Raw genomic sequence first — 19,039 nt, 5'->3', positions numbered from 1 at the left:
AGACTTGCATTTTTACACATTTTTTTTTTAACACTTTAAAAAAAATTACAATGAGCCCTTTGGGGGAAGAAACTACTTTAAAGGTATTTATATATGTCACAAATTTAAAAAAAATCTACATGTGTGTGTGAGATTAAAATATAATGACAGAAAATGTATCCGTGATAGGCCGTAAGGACCTCTAAACGAGGGGACCATGAAGGCATCATCCTCCTCACCGCCAGAGGGCGACAAAGAGCTCAAATCGCGGAAGAAGGGGGACAACAGGAACATCTCCACCGTCGAAGAAGCACCGAACGTAGTTGTCATGTGTCGTGTGGTCTGGCTGGCGGTCAGCTGACGGCTCCGGGGTCATTTGTGATGTTTTATTCTGCATTGATATTGAATGAATGCAGCGCTATGCGTCACCGAGGAGAACCATGGTAGTCGTCAACTCGGTGCTCAAGCTGTTGCAGAGGCAGACGTACACCTGCCTGTCCCACCGATACGGACTCTACCTCTGCTTCGGGGGGATCGTCCTCATGATAGTGTCTGCCTTCCAGTTTGGAGAGGTGAGCTTCTTTTTTGAACTCCAGTTACTGAGAGGTCACCAGTTTTGCTTTTGAATTAGCCTCTAGCTTACTTTCCAGTATGGCTTTTCTCAGCCTCATCTTGTTGTAGCGCCGTCGGACCAGCTTCCACTCGCTTTTTTGTAAATTTAAGTTACTCCTAGCTTTTAAATAGCTCTGCGTCCGTTGTAGATGTTTGAGCGGGGCTTCAAACGAAAACATTATTTCTTCTCGCAAATTCGGCACTGTTATGATTCGTTAAAGTGTTGGCAGTTTTACATAAACTCGTGTTTTTTAAATTATATTTCATTCAAAGGCTTAAAGTGATTCATGTGAAGTCACGCGCTGGAGTTTTACCATTTTAATGAAGGGGAAAAAAACTTGAATAACTTTATAGAAACAGGTTTTGTTGCAGTGATTCTTCTCGTTCAATGTCAGTCAAACTGAAGTGTAAATGTAAAGCAATTTCTTACTGCACAGTTTGTTCTCGTGCCGATAATGACACGGACGTTGCCGTGTTTGGGAGATGATTTATATTTGGGACTGAAACGGTTCCATGTAATGTCTTTCTCCATACAGGTGGTGGTGGAGTGGAGTCGGGACCAATATCATGTGCTGTTTGACTCCTACAGAGACAATTTGGGTGGTAAATCATACCAGAACAGGTGAGAAACATTTATAGTTGCATTTAAATTTGACTTAAGATGGGGGGGGGGGTTATATACACAAATATTAATTTAAAAAGGGAGCAACCTGCAGTCAGCTCTGCAAAAATCGACCTTCGCTCACATCAAGGTTGCATGCAACATCCCAGAAGAGAAACTTGAAGGAGCTGAGATGTGTGAGAGGCTGCGCGCCACCACAACAGCCGCTCTGACTGCTATGAATGTTCCCCTGCAGGCTCTGTCTGCCTATGCCCATTGATGTGGTGTACACATGGGTAAACGGCACCGACGTGGCGCTGCTGAAGGAGCTGAAGGTGGTTAAAGAGCAACTGCAAGAGGAACAAAGAGCTCTGAGGTAGCAGCGGCGAGGCTTTATCACTGTCACGTTGATCGGCTCTGCTAGATGAAGAGAGAATCACTGATCAAAGACTTTTGTTTCACTTAATAGGTGATACAAAGAATAGATAAAGTAAAAATAAAAAATGACACAAGTTCCCTGATGTTGTTGCACACAGGGAACGCCTGGGGAAAAATGCAAGTGAGACAACTGAAGTTCCAAAAGGCAGGTGAGTGCTTCGTCGGCTGTTCGTCCAAGCGTTAACAGGATCACGTTAAAACCACGATTTTCACCAAACTCGTGGAAAATGTGTGAAAGGAAAGAACCCCTGAAATTTTGAGGCGCAGATACTGAAAATAGTGGGGAAAAAATGGCATTTTTAAAAATCTGAAGAACAAGGTGGAAAATGAGTCTTTAATATTTGTGAACCTTTTACAGGTGGTGCGTTTTCCATTAAGTAAAGATAACGGGATGTAAAGAAATAATATAATATTGTATAACAAGTGTATTCTGTGTTTTGATGGAAGGAGTCAAAGGTGTCAGTTTTTTGAACATTTTTTCCTTGTTTCTTCTGTTTATTGCACCATTAACGAACGTGTTGCCATTTCCTGTTGCTCCGTGAAAGAGACTCGTCCTTTTTTTTTTTTAATCAAGATTGAAAAATTGAGTATTAACAGCAGAGTGAACGATGCAACGTTTCCGTTAAAGATGTGTGAAGTGAACATGTTCATACATGTGTTTAAGTACAAAACCATGGTTAAAGGAAGTGAGACCACTACACTACGTGCAGCTATATTTATCGTAGTGTGCGTGTGTGCACTTCCTCCCTTGTGTTTTTAGTGTCAAGCCAGAATGCCTGCTGTCCCACTGCATCATGGCGCCCATGCTGGCCCTGGACCCAGCTCTGCCGGCCAACGTTACCGTCAAAGAGATGACGTCGCTCCATCCCTCCTTCGCTGCTGCGAAGGAGCTGCTGCTGCTCAACAAACCTTTCCACCCGTCCACCTCTGCGTCCGTGGTTGTCTTCCATTCACAGGCTGACGGTAAAGCTTCACACACCCACGCGCACACACACACACACACAGCGTTAAAGGAGCCCATACATTTTCCAGCAGGAGAGGCATAATTTGTCATCAGACAGAAGGACTTCACCGATCAAAACAGCTAGAATAAGAATATTCATTCATATTTCTTGATGTCAGATGGATAATGAATCTTTTCGAGCTCCATGCTTATCAAGAGACCAGCGGGAGAGGTCTTGACTCTCCCCTGACTGTGTACAATGAAACAGGAATTAATCTACTTGTGGTTTTTCAAGACTTTTCACACAAGGTTTAACCTTCTTTACCGCAACTCTGTGCTATCATTTTCACACGTCGTCTCAAAATAATCTGCGTCGTCCCACTCTTAAGGTCTAGGTGGCGGCTGGAGTTATGAGCGTGTTGCAGCTATCTAGTGAAAGCCTTGCTGGGCTGCGAGGGTTGTCATGGAGTCAAGGTTTCTGTATTTGCTCGTTTTAATGAGATCTCCTGTGTGATAACTACACGCCGAGAAGGTAACCGCCAGATTTGACCTTTTTAATTTCAAAATTAAATTAAACTGAACGTGTAATTGCTCATCGCATTGTTTCATACCAGCTTCAGACCTCAGTGTCAAATGGAATTGCATTGAGACAAAGTTATAGGTGTCAGAAAGCACCGGATTGATTGAGTTTTAACGTTACACGGAACATTTTGTCCAAGAGTACTGTGTTGTTAACTGTTCAGGAAGTATTTCTCCTTCCTGTATCCAGTATTACTGCAGTTTTTGTTTCACCCCTTTTTGAAGGGGAGTCATTTTGACAAGCTGGGTCGACACAGGTGTAATTAATCCCATTGATAATTAGAGGGCACTCAGAGATCGCTTAACCCTGCCAAGGTGACCTCAGCCAAGCTCAGTGTAAAAAAATGCAGTTCTTTTGCTGCATTGAATGGATCTGCCCCAAAATGTAATGGCTTCTTCCTCAGAGCAGACTGCACCCCTCCACCAAGTTTGGTGAAATTCGGTCTTGATATTCTTGGGTTAAATTGCTGACAAATGTGACAAATGACTTGATTCCCCTCAGGCAGGGGTAACTAAAGTCCTTGTGCTGCAGGTGCACCAGTTAATGCCCGCAACACTGTAAACAGATGGGCCACACCTGTGTTTACCTTCTGAGACTTGCCTTCATAGACGGATTCCATTTGTCACTTTGAGTCTTGATGTTTTCACAGCTGAAAAAGCTTACACAGATGTGCTGAAGAAAGACCACAAGTTCTCCGTGTCCAGATGTTACCTGGTGAGTTCAGAAAAACCAAGGCACGCCTCCATCAATATCTCAACTTTTTGCTCCTCTTGATCAGGGCCAGTGACACACTCGTGTTTGTGTTTGTGTGTGTGTGTGTGTGTGTTTGTGTGTTTGCCTTCCAGACGACTGATAAAGAGGCTCCAGGTCTGATCCACATGCAGGCACTGGCCTACCTCAGCGGCTTCCCAGGTTCTTTCAAGGAGACGGAGCAGCTGCGAGTCAAACTCCCCGCCGTCATCACTGATAAGATCAAACAGGTACGACTGTTCCGGAGTATATTTGTTAGTAAAGAGGACTTTTCAAGTCCATCTAGGAAACGCTTCCACACGGCAGCCATCTTGGGGCAGTAATTAAAGTGTAGGCTTGTTGTCCTTCTTCGGCGATCGAATTGAAAGCAGGTGTGATATTTCTCAAACCTTTAATTGCGTGTCAAAATGTAGAATGATACTGTGAATCATATTGTAATTGCAATATCAGTCAAAAATAATCACAGATTTTTCTCAAGCATCATAAAGACAGTACCGCAGCGCAGTGGGGAACAAGGCCACTGCTGCAACCCTGAGGCTGCATGTTTTTCACTTCAGGGTTCTAATACAGTTCCTGATCCTGTGTTTGAGTTTACTTTTAGCTTCCTGACAGTTGTGATCAAAATAAAGGGAGAGTTTTGGGGTTCTTTTTTTGTTTTGTTTTGTTTTTGCTAGCTTTCAGCTTTCATGTAACCACCACAAGATGTCACTACCGCTACAGTCCTGCTGGACTCAGCCACATCATTAGAAAAACAGACGCTTATATTTCTGTGTGCAGAAATTAAAACGATCTTTTTATACATCATGAATATCATCTTAAGAAAAGGCTAATTACAACCCCCCACCCCACCCCCCACCCTCTAAATATGGGGTTTTCCTATTTTAATGATGTAGCTGAAGGGCTCCTTGTTTAGCTTGGCGACTGTCCGTGTTTCTAATAATTTTCTCTGCTGTATTTTTCTGAGCGGGAGGAACGCCACTAATGAGCGCGGATTACTCTGAAATAATCAAAGTAAACAAAAGAGTGCAGCCTGGAGCTGCGTGACCCCGTCACCCCAGCAGACATGCAGGACTGGCCCGGCATGACTCAACGGTTTGTCCCGTCCAATAATATGCTCACATGGGCGGTTAGAACGAGTGGCTGATGTGGTGGATGGTACCAGCTTTGTACAGAGGGAACACAAAACAAACGTGCTGTCACAGTATGACCGGACTAAAAATAACAATGTTCATACACAACACATATGGAATTATGTAGTAAACAAAGTGTGAAATAACTCCAAACATGTTTTATATTATAGATTCTTCAAAGTAGCCACCCTTTGCTTTGATTACTGCTTTGTTCGCTCTTGGCGTTCCCCTGACGAGCTTCGTGAGGTCATCACCTGAAACAGTCTTGAAGGAGTTCCCAGAGATGCTGAGCACTTGTTGGTTCTTTTGCCTTCAATCTCTGGTCCATCTCATCCCCAACCATCTGGATTGGGTTGAGGTCAGGTGACTGTGGAGGCCAGGTCATCTGGTGCAGGACTCCATCACTCTCCTTGGTCAAACAGCCCTCACACAGCCTGGAGGTGTGTTTGGGGTCATCCCGTTGAAGAATAAATGACGGTCCAACTAAACGCAAACCGGATGAGATGGCGTGTCGATGTGATAGCCATGCTGGTTCAATGTGCCTTCCATTTTAATAAATCCCCAACAGTGTCACCAGCAAAGCACCCCCACCCCATCACACCTCCTCCATGCTTCACGGTGGGAGCCATGTATGTAGAGACCATCCGTATAAAGACACGGCGGGTGAAACCAAGGACCTTAAATTTGGACTCATCATACCAAAGTAGAGATTTCCACTGGTCTCATGTCCATTCATTGTGTTTCTTGGCCCAAACAAATCTCTTCTACTTGTTGCTTTGTGGTTTCTTAGCAGCTATTTGACCATAAAGGCCTGATTGGCGCTGTCTCCTCTGAACAGTTGATGTAGAGACGTGTCTGCTACGAGAACTCTCTGTGGCTTTTATCTGGGCTTGAGTCTGAGGGATTCCTGAGGCTTGTGACTCAGATGAACAACTTCTTAGCAGCAGAGGTGACTCTTGGTTTTCCTTGTTTATGCGTTTTATTGGCTCATTTAGAGATGAACAAGTAAGTCAAACGCATGTTTAATTGCGTGTAAAATCAATTTGTGATCAAAACTGTACCAGTGATTTGCAGATTCATAATTTCTGCATACAAAAACAGAACAGAAGTTTCCGTTGAGCTGAGTCTTGTGGGTGGGACTGGTACCGTCTCTACCGTCAGTCACGTTGAGAGTGACGACCAATAGTATCTCTTACCTCACGTCTTTCAGTTCCACCCACGACTCTCAGTTCAGCAGCGGAGCCAAAGTTTGAACGTGAAACCACAGTTTTAAAGTAGTTTGGTTTCAGATTTGAAAAAGTTCCAATTTTAATCACAAATGTAATTCCATTGCCAGAAAACATCCTTTTTAATTGCAGTGTTGCTAGTTTTACTCTCAAATTGGCTTGTTGATCACATGGAAAAGATAAAAAAAAAAGTAACGGCATAGGTAAATCACCTGTTCTCATATTTTGGGATTCTTACGTACACTTTTCAAGCCTATCTGTCTCACTCTGGTTAAGACAATATCTCAAGAACACCTCGGAGGAATTTCTTCAAATTTGGATAAAGCAAACGGCGCCGGTCCAAGACTCTGATGATCACTCAGTTGGCCTCAGGCAACGTCGGTGCTCTAAATGCTTGTTTGTGTTGTTTTGTCTGCCTTGGCGGTTTGTCATCTTACACTTTCTCTTTCTAGCAAGGCTAACAATAGCTTTTGTTTTTCCACATATCAGGACGGTGGGGGGGGGGGTTGGAATGGTGGTCTATCTGTAATACAACACTGTGCATCGTATTGGTGTATGTAATCACTCTGGAGAAGCAGCTACTATGAACCTGTTTGACCGGTAAACTGTCATCAGAGCCGGTTGTCACATTGTTTGGGTCCAGGTTAGCGTCGGCCTCTTGGTCACAGGATAATAACTGGCGGTATTCAGGGTGTTACCCAAGCTGGCGGTGTGGGGGTTAATGTCAGCACAACTGTTTGGTGTGGCGCCAGATTTGGAAGGTTGCCAGAATTTTACTCACCTTCCCCGAACTCTGGGACACACCTTGTCACCTCATCCATGTCTGATCTTACCTGTTCCACGTCTCCTGTCAGTTAGTAACAGGAAGCAGGGTGACATTTGAGGCCCGAGTTCCAGGATGGAAAGTGTGCGTTTGTTTTTTTGGGGGGGGGGGGCTACAGGAGGATATATACACACAACGACACAATACCCAGTTAGAATTTCAAGGTGTTTCCTGGTGTCACCAGGCCAATTCTGTGAAAGAGGGATGATGTGCAGCCGTTGAGGGAGGGGCTCGGCGCTGAGGGATGGTCTAACACCAGCTATAAATACCAACCAAGTGCTTTGGTGATGAAAGCTGCCCCACAACCTCTTATCACCTGCCTTTGCTGTTGCCTGTAGACCCCCACCCCCACCCAGATCCCGATAGGTGTACAAGCCCACTGATGTTTGGGTTTTCTACTTGTCGGTGAGGCCTGCGAGCGTCCACGAGGTGTCCAATCTCTGCCACGGAGCAGGATTCTTTTACAGATGTACCAAAAGGTTCGGCGTGCAGTGGAAGAATGCTTCCTAAAAACCTTCTCCAAAGCATTTCAACTCCTTTCTCGATTGTAAAAGTCCGTTAATCATCAGATCTGAACCTGCGTGTATTCCAGAAGCTAACAGAATGTTCTATCATACTGTCAGATTTAATCCAGATCTCTTTGGCAGGATGGCTACTTCTTAGCAGGCGATGCAGCATGACGCAGCTTCATCTGCTAAAAAAGATTGCTCACCTCCTGGTTGTTTTATATGGAGACCATTTACACTTGCGCGTTTTAGGTGATCGGATATCAAAGCAGCCACTGGATATGCATGTTCGCGTCAAGTGTAAATTGTCTCACAGTGTCAAGTCTATCTTGCTATCGTAGGGTATTTTCTTTTGCGTCTGAATTGACACGCATGCAACAGTGATCATGATTTATGAGGTGTCAGGATAAACGTGATAATCATGAGGCGATGAATAACTTAAACCCTCCTTGAGGCGTTGACGGGGAACAGGGTTTGCTTATTAAACAGCAAATATCCTCTTCATCTGCCGCTCTCTTGAAACCGACTCTTCTTGCTCAAGCGTGTGTATTAAAAATCTGTGAGAGTTGCCTAGCATTCAGTTCATTTGGTGGCAAAAGAAGAGGCAGTTTTTCTGTTCTACCATAAACGACAGGCCATTCTAGGCTCAGTAAAGCCTTTAAAGGCTTTGCACCGTGGGGAAAAATCTGTGTGCCCTCGGTCAGAGCTGCCTAATGTGGTCAGGGTAAGGGGAGTTCTGGGGCCTTCTCCTTCCTGACCTTGCTTTGGATAAGCAGTTGAAGAAGGATTGATGGAAGCAAAGAGGGGAAAGGGCAAAATCCAAAAAGTTGTTTTGTGTTTGTCTCTTGCCCCTGGCCTGAGTGTTTCAAACACTGATTCGGTGAGTTACTGCAGTGAAAAACAGCCATCTTTGGTCTCTCTTTCCTCAGTACAGCTCAGGGATGTTCTATTTACACCACCATCAACTCTACAGTCTTTGCTGATCCCTGCACTCACTACAGTGTAGCGTCCCACGCCTTTCCTCAAGCACTCTAGGGTTATCCAGTATTATTAGTTATCCAGTACTCGTCCTAGCCAGAAACGTCCATGGGGTCACTGACATAGTGGTGCAGCCTGGGCGGTTCTGCTCAGTTCCACTGGTCCGCCCATCTCTTCTTGACTCAGGGGGCCTTGGAAGCATCAGCTGGTACCACGTGGAACAGTTCATGGGTATGAGTGGCAATGGGGGGGGGGGGGCTGGAATTTAGGCATTTGTGTCGTGGCGTTTGTGTGTTGCTCTTTTTGGAAGAGGTGGGATTTTCTGGTTGGGCTAAAGCCTCAACATGGTCTTCCCACGAGTATCTTACAAATCCCAAAAAGCGAATCTCTTTATCAAATTTGCACTCTGTAAAAAGCCGGGCGCCGCCTTTAACACTACCAATTATAGAGGTTTGGTGTGACTGCACTGAAGGCGGTACATCCGCCAGGATCGTCGCCGTCAAACAGACCAAACAATCAGCAAGAAGATGAAACTCGAAAAAGTTCCAACATCATCTCTTAAAAATAAATGAATTATTCTGCAATGAAAATTGTTACAGATTGACAAATAGATTATCAGCGAATAGCTGAGGCACGTGTTGAATTGTTTCAGGCGATTTGTTTCTTTCATTATCATCTTCATTGCGTTCTGGTAAGTAAACAGGCTTATTTGTGTGTTTACTCTGGCTGGCTATGACAGCGCGACCGCCTGTGTGGCCTCCACTCACCTCTACTTTGGGCGCATGTGTCAGAGCATTATCAGGCTTATGAAGAGAGCTATAATAAAGATGGCAATCTGATCCGGGGCTCGCGGCCTCCTGGCTGGACCCCTCTGAGTTCGTAAGACCCAGCTAATCCTCACCTAAAAGAGAGGAGGGGAGAAGAAGGAGTGCGTGGAGGCAGCGAAAGGAGCACATGGGAGATGTTTGTTGATCAGTGTTGGATGATGGAGTGAGGCGGGGTGAATGTTTTCCTGGGAAGATTAGAAATCAAGAGATGAGAAAGGAGGGCCAGGGATATTTTTCCCTCACTAATGTATGACATTAATCGCCAGCGACCTCCACGTGACCCCCATGGAGAGGATGACATCACAGAATTTTCCGATCTCTCGCCTATCCAAACACACCCAGGCTCCCATGCCGTTCAAACTTTAGACTGCGGGAGCCTGGAAAAATGCTTCTTCGTGAATCTTTGTAGAGTTTAAAGGTCAAAAAACATCTCTTATCTTTGAATTATTACCGTCTGGACAATCCCGCCACTGAAATCTCCTCAGGATTTGGATTCTTCATCTTCAACAAAAACCGAGTTGAAGCGACTCTTCACTGTTCCTCAGCAGGACAATGTTGCTATTGGAGTTGGATTGAAGGAATTTTTACTGTTTGATTGAAAGTTGAGTTTGGAAATTAATTCTGGGCTAATTAAAACTCACTACTGCTGACAGATTTTGGATACTGCAGGATTAAATAAATGCACCAATCCCATTGTGTTGTAAAATTTGCTGCTTTCTGCTACACAATAAGACAAAAACATTTTTCTTAAAGTCATTTAACACCTGCAATAAAATATGTTACAAAAACAAAGTCTGGACTGCACTGAGGTTAATCCATCTACTCTTCCCTGGTTCATCTCATTTTAATACAAACGTGACTCTAAATCACACGGGTTTTAAGCACCTTGGTGTGACTGTATTGTTTTTTTTTCGTTGCTTGTTCCTCAGTTCGAGTTGTACTCGGAGGCCAGCATCGCTCTGCTCTACCTGAAAAGCCCGCAGGATTTCACTGATCTCAGCCAGCAGGCTAAAAAGAACCTGACGCTGGATGGGAAGGAGTTGACCATCAGCCCCGGATACTTGTTCTGGGACCTCACTGCCATTTCGCAGGTACAACTGCTCCTCCATGCCTCTCATTTGAGTATTTAAGTAACAAATATTCCAGTGTGAGAATATCATTTAGACCCCCTCCTGTGTTCTTCTTTTCTTTTTTCTTTTTTCCTCAGTCTAAACAGGACGAAGATGTCTCAGCCAGCCGGTTCGAGGACAACGAGGAGCTCCGCTATTCGCTGCGCTCTGTGGAGAGACACGCCCCCTGGGTGCGACACATCTTCATCGTCACTAATGGACAGATTCCCTCCTGGCTCAACCTGGACAACCCCAGAGTTACAGTTGTCACACACCAGGTATGATTTAAGCCTTGGCTGAAAAAGCATGGGAGGTTTACTGACTCCTCCTGTGTTGAAGGCAAACAGGACGTGTTGGGTAACCTGTCTTAAAACCTCTTGCTTGTGCTGCACTCGAGGTTTTAAAGCCAAAGCTTTCAACAGCTTTTCTGTAGTTTTTTTTTTTTAAGCCAAACAGACTTTACTGTCTCTGATTGACAGGATATCTTCCGGAACAACAGCCACCTGCCGACCTTCAGCTCCCCCGCCATAGAGACCCACATCCACCGTATCCCGGGACTCTCCCAGAAGTTCGTTTACCTCAACGATGATGTGATGTTTGGTAAAGACGTTTGGCCGGACGACTTCTACAGCCACTCGAAAGGGCAGAAGGTCAGATCGTCTCAACCAAAGCTTAGTCGGAAGTCTGTGCCGCCGTTGTTTTAGTTAAACACAACATATGTTACATTTCAGGTGTATCTCACCTGGCCCGTTCCCAACTGTGCCGAGGGCTGCCCTGGATCCTGGATTAAAGATGGCTACTGTGACAAGGCTTGCAACAACTCTGCCTGTGACTGGGACGGAGGAGACTGCACAGGTAAGAGGCTAACTCCTGCAGTCATCGCTGCTGTGTACTACAGAAGTGGTTTTACCTGAGCTGTTTTGGAGCTCAGCGACAAAAGCCTCAGGTCAGGGACAAATCAGGTTCCAGATGTCTTGTGGGATGAATATCAAATTGAAGATGAATGCCAGCGTGAGAGCCAATGAGAGTGCCAGGGATGGCCTGAGGGGAAACCTGGGGAGGAATCTTGTGTGTCCATCTGCTACTCGGACCAATTCTGTTGTTCTACCTACATGACACTGGCCATTCTCTCTTTCTTCTTTTTGCTGACTAACCATTCAAATAACGTGGATTTCTTCCATTGTGGGACGTCTATTTTTGGAAAATATCCTGCCTTGTCCGCAGGTCCTGAAATTTCTTGTGTTTTCATGGCAAACGAGACTGAATCACCTGGGACTCATCCGGGTCAATAAACCTGTAATGTGTCGTGTGATTCAGTAGAGATCTGACAACCTCGTACGATGTGAACTGAAACGAGCTTGTTTGTACCTGACAGGTGCAGCAGGGAACAGTAGGTTTGCGGCTGGCATCGGTGGCGGTGGGGCCGGTGGAGCCGGCGGACAAGCGTGGCAGTTCGCTGGTGGTCTCGGTGGTCTCGGGGGAATTTCCTACTGTAATCAAGGCTGTGCCAACTCTTGGCTGGCGGACAAGTTCTGCGACCAAGCCTGCAATGTTCTCTCCTGTGGCTTTGACGTGGGCGACTGTGGCCAAGGTGACGTTAAAGCAATAATAGTGATTTGTAGCCAGAGTTAATCATTTTATGGGTGTGTGTATGTGTAACATTGAACTGTGCCTGATGTAGAGCACTTTGGAGAGCTGTACCATGTGACTCTGCAGAAGAATAAGAGCCTGTACACCCTCCCGGTCGGGGAGATCAGACCATACTTCAGCTTCGACAGACTGGCTCGCAGAATCTCTGAGGCCCACGTGAGCGACAACCCGGTTGTGCGCCACACCTCCGTGGCCAACAAGTGGAAGACCATTCACCTGCTGCTTCAGCCCGGCCACAACGCCACTTCCATCCACTACAATCTCACCTTCCAGAGACAAGACGACACAGAATTTACATTGAGCTTTAGCGTAGCCGTGGACACGCGTGAGCCCCCTCATGTTAATGTGTCTCAGGCTGCAATCAAAGGCGCCAGCCAAGTGCCAAAGACAACACCGACCCCAGAGCAGCCATTCGTTTTCTCTGATATCCCTGAAAACAAAAGGGGGCCTAAGATCCAGAAGAGGCACCCTGGTGAGTCTCAGGTTGTCCTAGCGGTTCCTGAATTGGACGTGCAGCTGTTGCCAGCTGTTGTGCGACGTGAGCTTCAGAAGCTGGATGAGAAGCTTCTGGTCGGAGACATTACCATGAAGGGTTACAACCTCACCAAGGCTGAACTGCTGAGACCATACAAGATGATGGCTCAGCCCAAAGATTTACGACCTGCCACGGAGGGAATCCAGGGGAAACTCCATGAAGACTCAGAAGGAGAACCAATGAAGGACAATAAATCTGTGAGTGTGCAGAAAAATATCAAACTAAATGAAGAGATGTCCCCCAAAGACGGGGCTGTGCAAACCAAGTCTGTTACCCGCCTCAACCCTGTTCATATTGACGACAAGCGTCAAGAGTTTGCGACTCCCAAACCATACCCCCTGAACGCTGTGATTGAGAGGCCAATGATTGCCAAGCTGCTGAGCCGTATTTCCAAAATAAAGAGTGCCGAGAGTCAGGCTGAACCGGCCAATGGTGAGAGAGCAGCTCCGGTGGGGCGGAGACTCCAACACTTCATCTCCGCTGACAGAGGCTTCCTGCCCTGGGAGAGGACGAAGTACTTCCAAGAGGTACTTGAGGTGAGTACGGCCCGCAGATTTGACCTCTAACCTCTTATCTCGCTTTTAAAGGACAAATAGCGTAGTCTTTTGTCGAGCAGCAGCGACGTCTGCTGACACCAAGTGGTACTCGCACATCGTTTGCGAATTGGCAGAGTAGCACACATCGTAAGGTGAAGCGATGAGCAAATACGATAACATAACTTGGACAAAAACGGGTTTCAACAAGAGGTATAAAGATAAAGTTCACACTTACCTTTAGTCTCGTGGCCACGATTATTGATCTGGACCCACAACAGCTGTGTAAGGCTGCATCATGTGACTTTATCAGGAGGAGGAGCGTCTGCAGAGAGAGCTGATGTACCAGACCGACGGGGCCTCAACAGGTCGAAGGCTGCAGGACACTTTTGCTGACTCTTTGCGTTATGTCAACAAGCTGCTCAACAGCCAGTTTGGCTTCACGTCCCGCAAAGTCCCCGCACACATGCCTCACATGATCGACAGGCTCATCATGCAGGAGCTGCAGGACACGTGAGTGTTTGAGGTTCTTGTTTTAAGTCAGTGTGTTTTAGAATGTTCCATTTTTAGTTTTTACAAATTTTTTAAGCTGCTCTCCTTTCCTTCAGATTCCCAGAAGAGTTCGACAAAACCTCCGGCCACCGTGTTCGTCATGCTGAAGACATGCAGTTTGCCTTTTCGTACTTTTACTTCCTGATGAGCACCCAGCAGCAGCTCAACGTCTCCGAGGTGTTTGACGAGATTGACACGGATCACTCGGGGGTTCTGTCGGATCGTGAGATCCGAACTCTCGCCACGAGGATCCACGAGCTGCCCCTCAGCCTGCAGGTCATTCCTGGTTATGATACATCTCCTCTTTGTAAAATAAGGCTGAGAAGACGTTAGAGCTCTTCACCGGTCCAAAGAAAAGAAAGCTGACCCGGTTAAACTGATGCTCATCATAAGGTCAATTTGTCTTTTGTGGTGCCTTCTAGGACCTGACAGGTCTGGAGCAGTTGTTGATTAACTGTTCTAAAACACTCCCAACTAACCTGACCAAGCTGCACCTGGTGAACCCGACCCAGGAGGCCTACTACGACGCCAGCATGGTGAGCCCCTCTCACTTAAACACCTGTCCTTCAGGCTCTCGGGACGCGTTTGTAAAATTTCTGCAAATGCGTTTTCGTTCCATCTGTCTTTCTTTTTCTTTTTCTAATAATCTGGATTTTCTTTTTTTTACTTCTCCAGCCTCCCGTCACGAAAGGCCTCATCCTCCACTGCAAGCCAATAACAGAACGCATTCACAAAGCCTTCAGAGACCAGAACAAGTACAAGTGAGGCCTGGAGTTCTATTACGCCGTCTGACTGAGGATTCAAACACAGAAATCCTGCTGATGCTGTGCCGTCTGTTGTACAGGTTCGAGATCATGGGGGAAGAGGAGATCGCTTTCAAGATGGTACGGACCAACGTGTCACATGTTGTTGGTCAGTTAGACGACATCAGGAAGAATCCCAGGTGCGGAGAACTCTGCTATGTACCGTTTCTGACGTTCTTTATCCGTGCTCTTGGTCAGACTACAATAACAACAAGCCTGATTCTCACGGACCTCCAACAGGAAGTTCATCTGTCTGAACGATAACATCGACCACAGCCATAAGGACGCCGCCACGGTGAAAGCCGTGCTGAGAGACTTCTATGAGTCCATGTTCCCGCTGCCGTCTCAGTTCGAGCTGCCCAGAGAGTACCGCAACAGGTTCCTGCACATGGATGAACTCCAGGAATGGTAGGATTGGTAGATTACGATAACGAACAGATGAGGCTTCTGATCTCTTAAACCCGACATTAAACGTTAATTTACTAATCTTTGGATGAAGTTTTCATTCACTTTTTCACTCCACCAATGTGTCAAAATAGGATGACTTTGGAAACGCCAAAGTAGCCCACCTAGGAAGTTGTGTTGTGCTTCCTCCGGTAACTAGTGTTCTAGAGCAGAGAAGAAGAATTTAGGTTTGGACGTGTAAGTCAGTACCAAAAGGACCCGGTGACCTCGTAGCCACCGTAGTTGAAAGCAAACGCAGCGTGCACCTGAACCCTGTTTGCACTTCCCCTAGTAATGCAGCACGCCCTTTGTTTACCCCGACTGGTTTGACTCAAGAATTTGTGGCTGTCACCATGGGGTGGGGGGCGGGGGGCTGGATTGACTGGATTGTTGCCAGGTTCGGAGCAGTGGGAATTCCTTGGGGGGCTTTAGAGGGTTTTCATCTGCTGCTGTGTTGTGGGCGCTTCAGCCGCAGAACTTTAAATTTAGACTCCCTGCTTCAAAGACAGTTGCAAGATCATCTCACAGCTGAGCCTTTCACCTCCTCCTTTGCCTCGCCACCTCTCCTCCTCCTCCTCACCTCTCCGAGTGAGTCAAGTGACAGTCAAATGGCGCCGGGTGATGTCACCTTGCCACCCTGTTGACCCGTCGCCCTCTGCATGCTTCCTCCTTGTTACATCGGAGCCGGCGTTCCTAACCTTCGCACTATTTCTCTCTTCTGTCAACTGAGCAGGAAAGAAATATTTTCCCGTCTGACGTGTTAATGAAGGATAAGTTATGTTTTCTCTCATCAGAGCTGAACTCATCTGATCTCGCTTCCGTTTCCCAGGCGAGTTTACCGGGACAAGCTGAAGTTCTGGACCCACTGTGTCCTGGTGACGCTCGTCATCTTCACCGTCATGTCCTTCTTCGCCGAACAGGTTGGTGTTTAGAGCGTATTTATGCATTTCAATAAACACACTGGAGATTCAGTCACGCACGCTCATTTCCATGATTCACACCTCAGCTATGATTCATCTCCTCACTACTGAAATTCCACCCAGAGCTGCGCCGTGCTAGCGTGACCAGCTGAGCCAGGATCGGGCTTTACTGAAACGAAAGACCCCCCCGGCAGTCCAAACACATGACTCTTTTTATTCTCACCCATAAAATGGGGTTTCCTTTATTGCAAGAAGAAAGATTTTACACAAAAAATGTAAATCGGGGTAGTTCCTCTCTAAACTGGTCCTGGAGGATTAAGTTCAGACCCAGATTCGACATCCAGCTTTTGCTGTGCAGCAGCAGCAGCCTAATCTGAAGGTGTCCAGTTTCTCCTGAGTGACCCTGAAGAGAGGTTAATAGTTGCTGCGACCTTTAGAGAGTGTTCCCAGTGTTTCGATGGCACCGGTTTAGCTTGGCTGCTAACCGACCAGGTTGTTAAGAAACAGACATTCGAGTCAGCTCGGGAAAGTTTAACTTTGCGTGTTCAAAAATGTCCTCGCTCTCCAGAGGGAAATGAGATTAATCCGCTGCCCTACTTCTCCCATTACTGCAGGTCTGAGGTGTCAGAGCCGCCACTCGTCTATATCAGTCGTGTTCTTGCTGACAGGCTCATCTTTACTTATTTATTTTTTATTGCGTCTAATTACCATTTTTCCTTTTCTTCAGCTCATTGTGCTGAAGAGAAAGCTGTTCCCTAGACGCCGAGTGACCAGACACAACAACCCCGAACGGGTGTAACCTCCAGCAGGACAGATCCAGAATCTGAGGTACTTACACGCTTGCGTTGCGTCCGCGCAGACGGAGGACGGTAAATCATGTGTGACGGCGATGAAACCCTTCCCCGAGGATGATAAATGAGGTCAGCAAATGAAGGGGAATGGAAACCAGGATGAAGCCTGTCAATCATTCTTTCCTCCCACTAGGGGCATTGAAGACTTGAACAGAAAACACTCCCTCCACGCCACACCGTCCCGTCTCATGTCCCGCCCACGAGTGCGATGAAAGATTTGCCGGTGTGAGCAGGTTTTACTGCTGAAGTCGATCAGTATAGAATAAACTTTTGATAATCGCTACGTTTTTCACCCGTCAAGTGAGAACGCCTTTTCCTCTTTCTGTTTTACCAAAGCGTAGATTCATATTTTTGGTCGTCAGCGGGTGAAAGTTGGATGCGTTGAGGAAATCTGTCTTCAGATGAATTGAAAATGATTTCAAACCTTGTTTTTGTTTGGCTTTTATTGCACGGGATACATTTTAAGGAAATTCAGAAACGCATGGAAAGAAAAGGAATAGTTAAAGAAATTTTTACCTTTTGTCACTCTTCCTTAAAAATACTTGAAGTGCCTTTGTTGTTCATTCCTTGTTGGAGCAGTTTTCTTCTTTCTTTTTTTTTATAAGACTAAACTTGGAACTCCTCCATATCACACAGTGTTTTGCAATGACAATGAATGGGATTGAGGATATAATGATTACTATTCTTAATGTGTTACTACAACTGTATTTAATTGTTGGAGTTAAGTGATACTGCAGCTTTCGTCGCTGTCTGTATGTGTGTCCCCGTGGGACTCGACAGGCTCGCTACCGTCTGAAATTCAGACACCTCAGCATGTTCTTTAATTTATTTTTGACTGCAATGTTGTACGCTTGTCATCCACACCACATTCTTCCAACAAACTAGACGCCGTCGTGTCAGCTTGTCGTTAGATGGCACGCGACGTCAGCCGGTGAATTCGGGAAGACGATGAGTAACACGTCTGGAACTTGGATTGCGTCATTTCAGTGGTTCCTCCAACTGAAATAAAGTGGAACTTGGTTCAGTGGTTGTGTTTGTGTTCTACTACCAACTAGTAAGGGAGAGTAAGCAAGTATATTTAATCAGAAGTGGTTTAAAGCAACATATGTAGCTTACTAGCTAACAGTTTGATCGTGACACCGAGTGGCGCCGCTTTCATTCCTCCTCTGAGCCGCTCCGCATGAAGCCCCTGCCAGCTCGTAGCGCTGCATTCAGGTACTTGACGCAACGCTGGAATTCTTAATAAAGATGCAACGAATGGCAAAATGACTACTTTTTTTGGAGAAAGAATAGCAGATAGCAATCAAACACGTAGCTGTACACCTGGGTCCAAATCAACTGTCACAGTAATGGGATCAGTAGTCAGCGTGAATGATGTCAGGAACTCATGTCAACACATTAAATGGCCGGATTTTTTAAAAAAGTGCATCGTTTCACATTTGCTGGAGTCACACTGTTATCTACTTCTGAGGAAAATAACCGACTAAAGATGATTTATAGGCTTGTCCAAGTGATTTTGGAGTAATAATTGTACTTATGACAATTAAAAATGTTTACGTTTTTCAGTATATACAAAATGTAAATATCGCAAAAACTTGTTCAGAAATGATTGACATCTGTAAATATCAGCTATCAGCCAAATTGGTTGTAAAAAGATCAACCAAAAACAAAAAAAACTATACCTCATTAAAATCACTTTCTGTTCCTTGTCGTCTCAATCTCGTCAAAATATTGTTTCACTTCACATCATTTTACAAAGTACATAAAGTTATGTAGTTGACTTTTGTTTGTTATTTTAAATCTCCAGTCATGTGCAATAGTGCAGTGTTGTGCTAATTTTTGAGGTGGATTTAAATGCGCCATTGTTCTGTATTTCATCATTTGTATCAGCAGAGGGCGCTGTTGCTCTCAGAGACTACATCATGCTGCTTTAATAAACTTGTTCTGGACTATTTCAGTTTTTTTGCTGCAGTAGATTTCGGTTGCAAATGTACACTTTACCTCATTTGACTAAGCTGTATTTTAAATGGAGGTTAAACATTAAAAAAAAAATCCTACATTGGGAAAAACTACAAAAAATAAAAAGATGCTAAACAACTGGTATAGCTTTTGGGCTCTTGACAAATATTATGACCGTACTTGTAATTACAACACACTTGCAGTTTTCCTTTGTTAGCCAGTGCTTTTGAAGTCGGTACACCATCGCTTCTCTACTTCACTCTGTGGTTTCGGTACTTCAGTAAAGGCTC

The 19,039-nt window shown here is 45.5% G+C and overlaps 1 protein-coding gene across 2 annotated transcripts; it reads left to right on the top strand.

Moving 5' to 3' along the window:
• Positions 1-292: 292 nt before the first annotated feature.
• Positions 293-19,037, top strand: gnptab (N-acetylglucosamine-1-phosphate transferase subunits alpha and beta). 2 transcript variants are annotated; one of them, XM_086201926.1, is made up of 21 exons: positions 293-560; positions 1,114-1,213; positions 1,449-1,568; positions 1,729-1,779; positions 2,391-2,593; positions 3,803-3,867; positions 3,999-4,133; positions 10,323-10,484; positions 10,601-10,780; positions 10,982-11,152; positions 11,234-11,357; positions 11,878-12,093; positions 12,184-13,223; positions 13,534-13,733; positions 13,829-14,048; positions 14,195-14,308; positions 14,448-14,533; positions 14,617-14,715; positions 14,816-14,983; positions 15,849-15,939; positions 16,667-19,037. In XM_086201926.1, exons 1-21 carry the CDS (start codon positions 386-388, stop codon positions 16,736-16,738), a joined length of 3,792 nt encoding a protein of 1,263 aa, XP_086058052.1. In that variant the 5' UTR covers positions 293-385; the 3' UTR covers positions 16,739-19,037. The 2 variants fall into 2 exon arrangements, with proteins under 2 accessions (XP_086058052.1, XP_086058051.1); XM_086201925.1 differs by having other exon boundaries at positions 293-551; positions 1,128-1,213; positions 16,667-19,036.
• The last annotated feature ends 2 nt before the right edge of the window (positions 19,038-19,039 follow it).

This window comes from Aulostomus chinensis, chromosome 4 (genome assembly GCF_037954235.1).
Source record: "Aulostomus chinensis isolate RoL2024-O1b breed Wild chromosome 4, RoL_Achi_v1.0, whole genome shotgun sequence".
In the NCBI taxonomy this organism is placed as follows: Eukaryota; Metazoa; Chordata; class Actinopteri; order Syngnathiformes; family Aulostomidae; genus Aulostomus; species Aulostomus chinensis.
The sequence above is the reverse complement of the archived record's forward strand: the minus strand, read 5'-3'. Positions and strand labels throughout refer to the sequence as shown.

Bases quoted from the DNA above. Each gene is read 5' to 3' on its own strand.
- gnptab (XM_086201926.1), top strand. From the start codon at position 386: ATGAATGCAGCGCTATGCGTCACCGAGGAGAACCATGGTAGTCGTCAA. The intron at 561-1,113 runs TTTTTTGAACTC...TCCATGTAATGT, and splicing joins AGTTTGGAGAGGTGAGCTTC to CTTTCTCCATACAGGTGGTG. The intron at 10,781-10,981 runs GTATGATTTAAG...TCTGATTGACAG, and splicing joins TTACAGTTGTCACACACCAG to GATATCTTCCGGAACAACAG.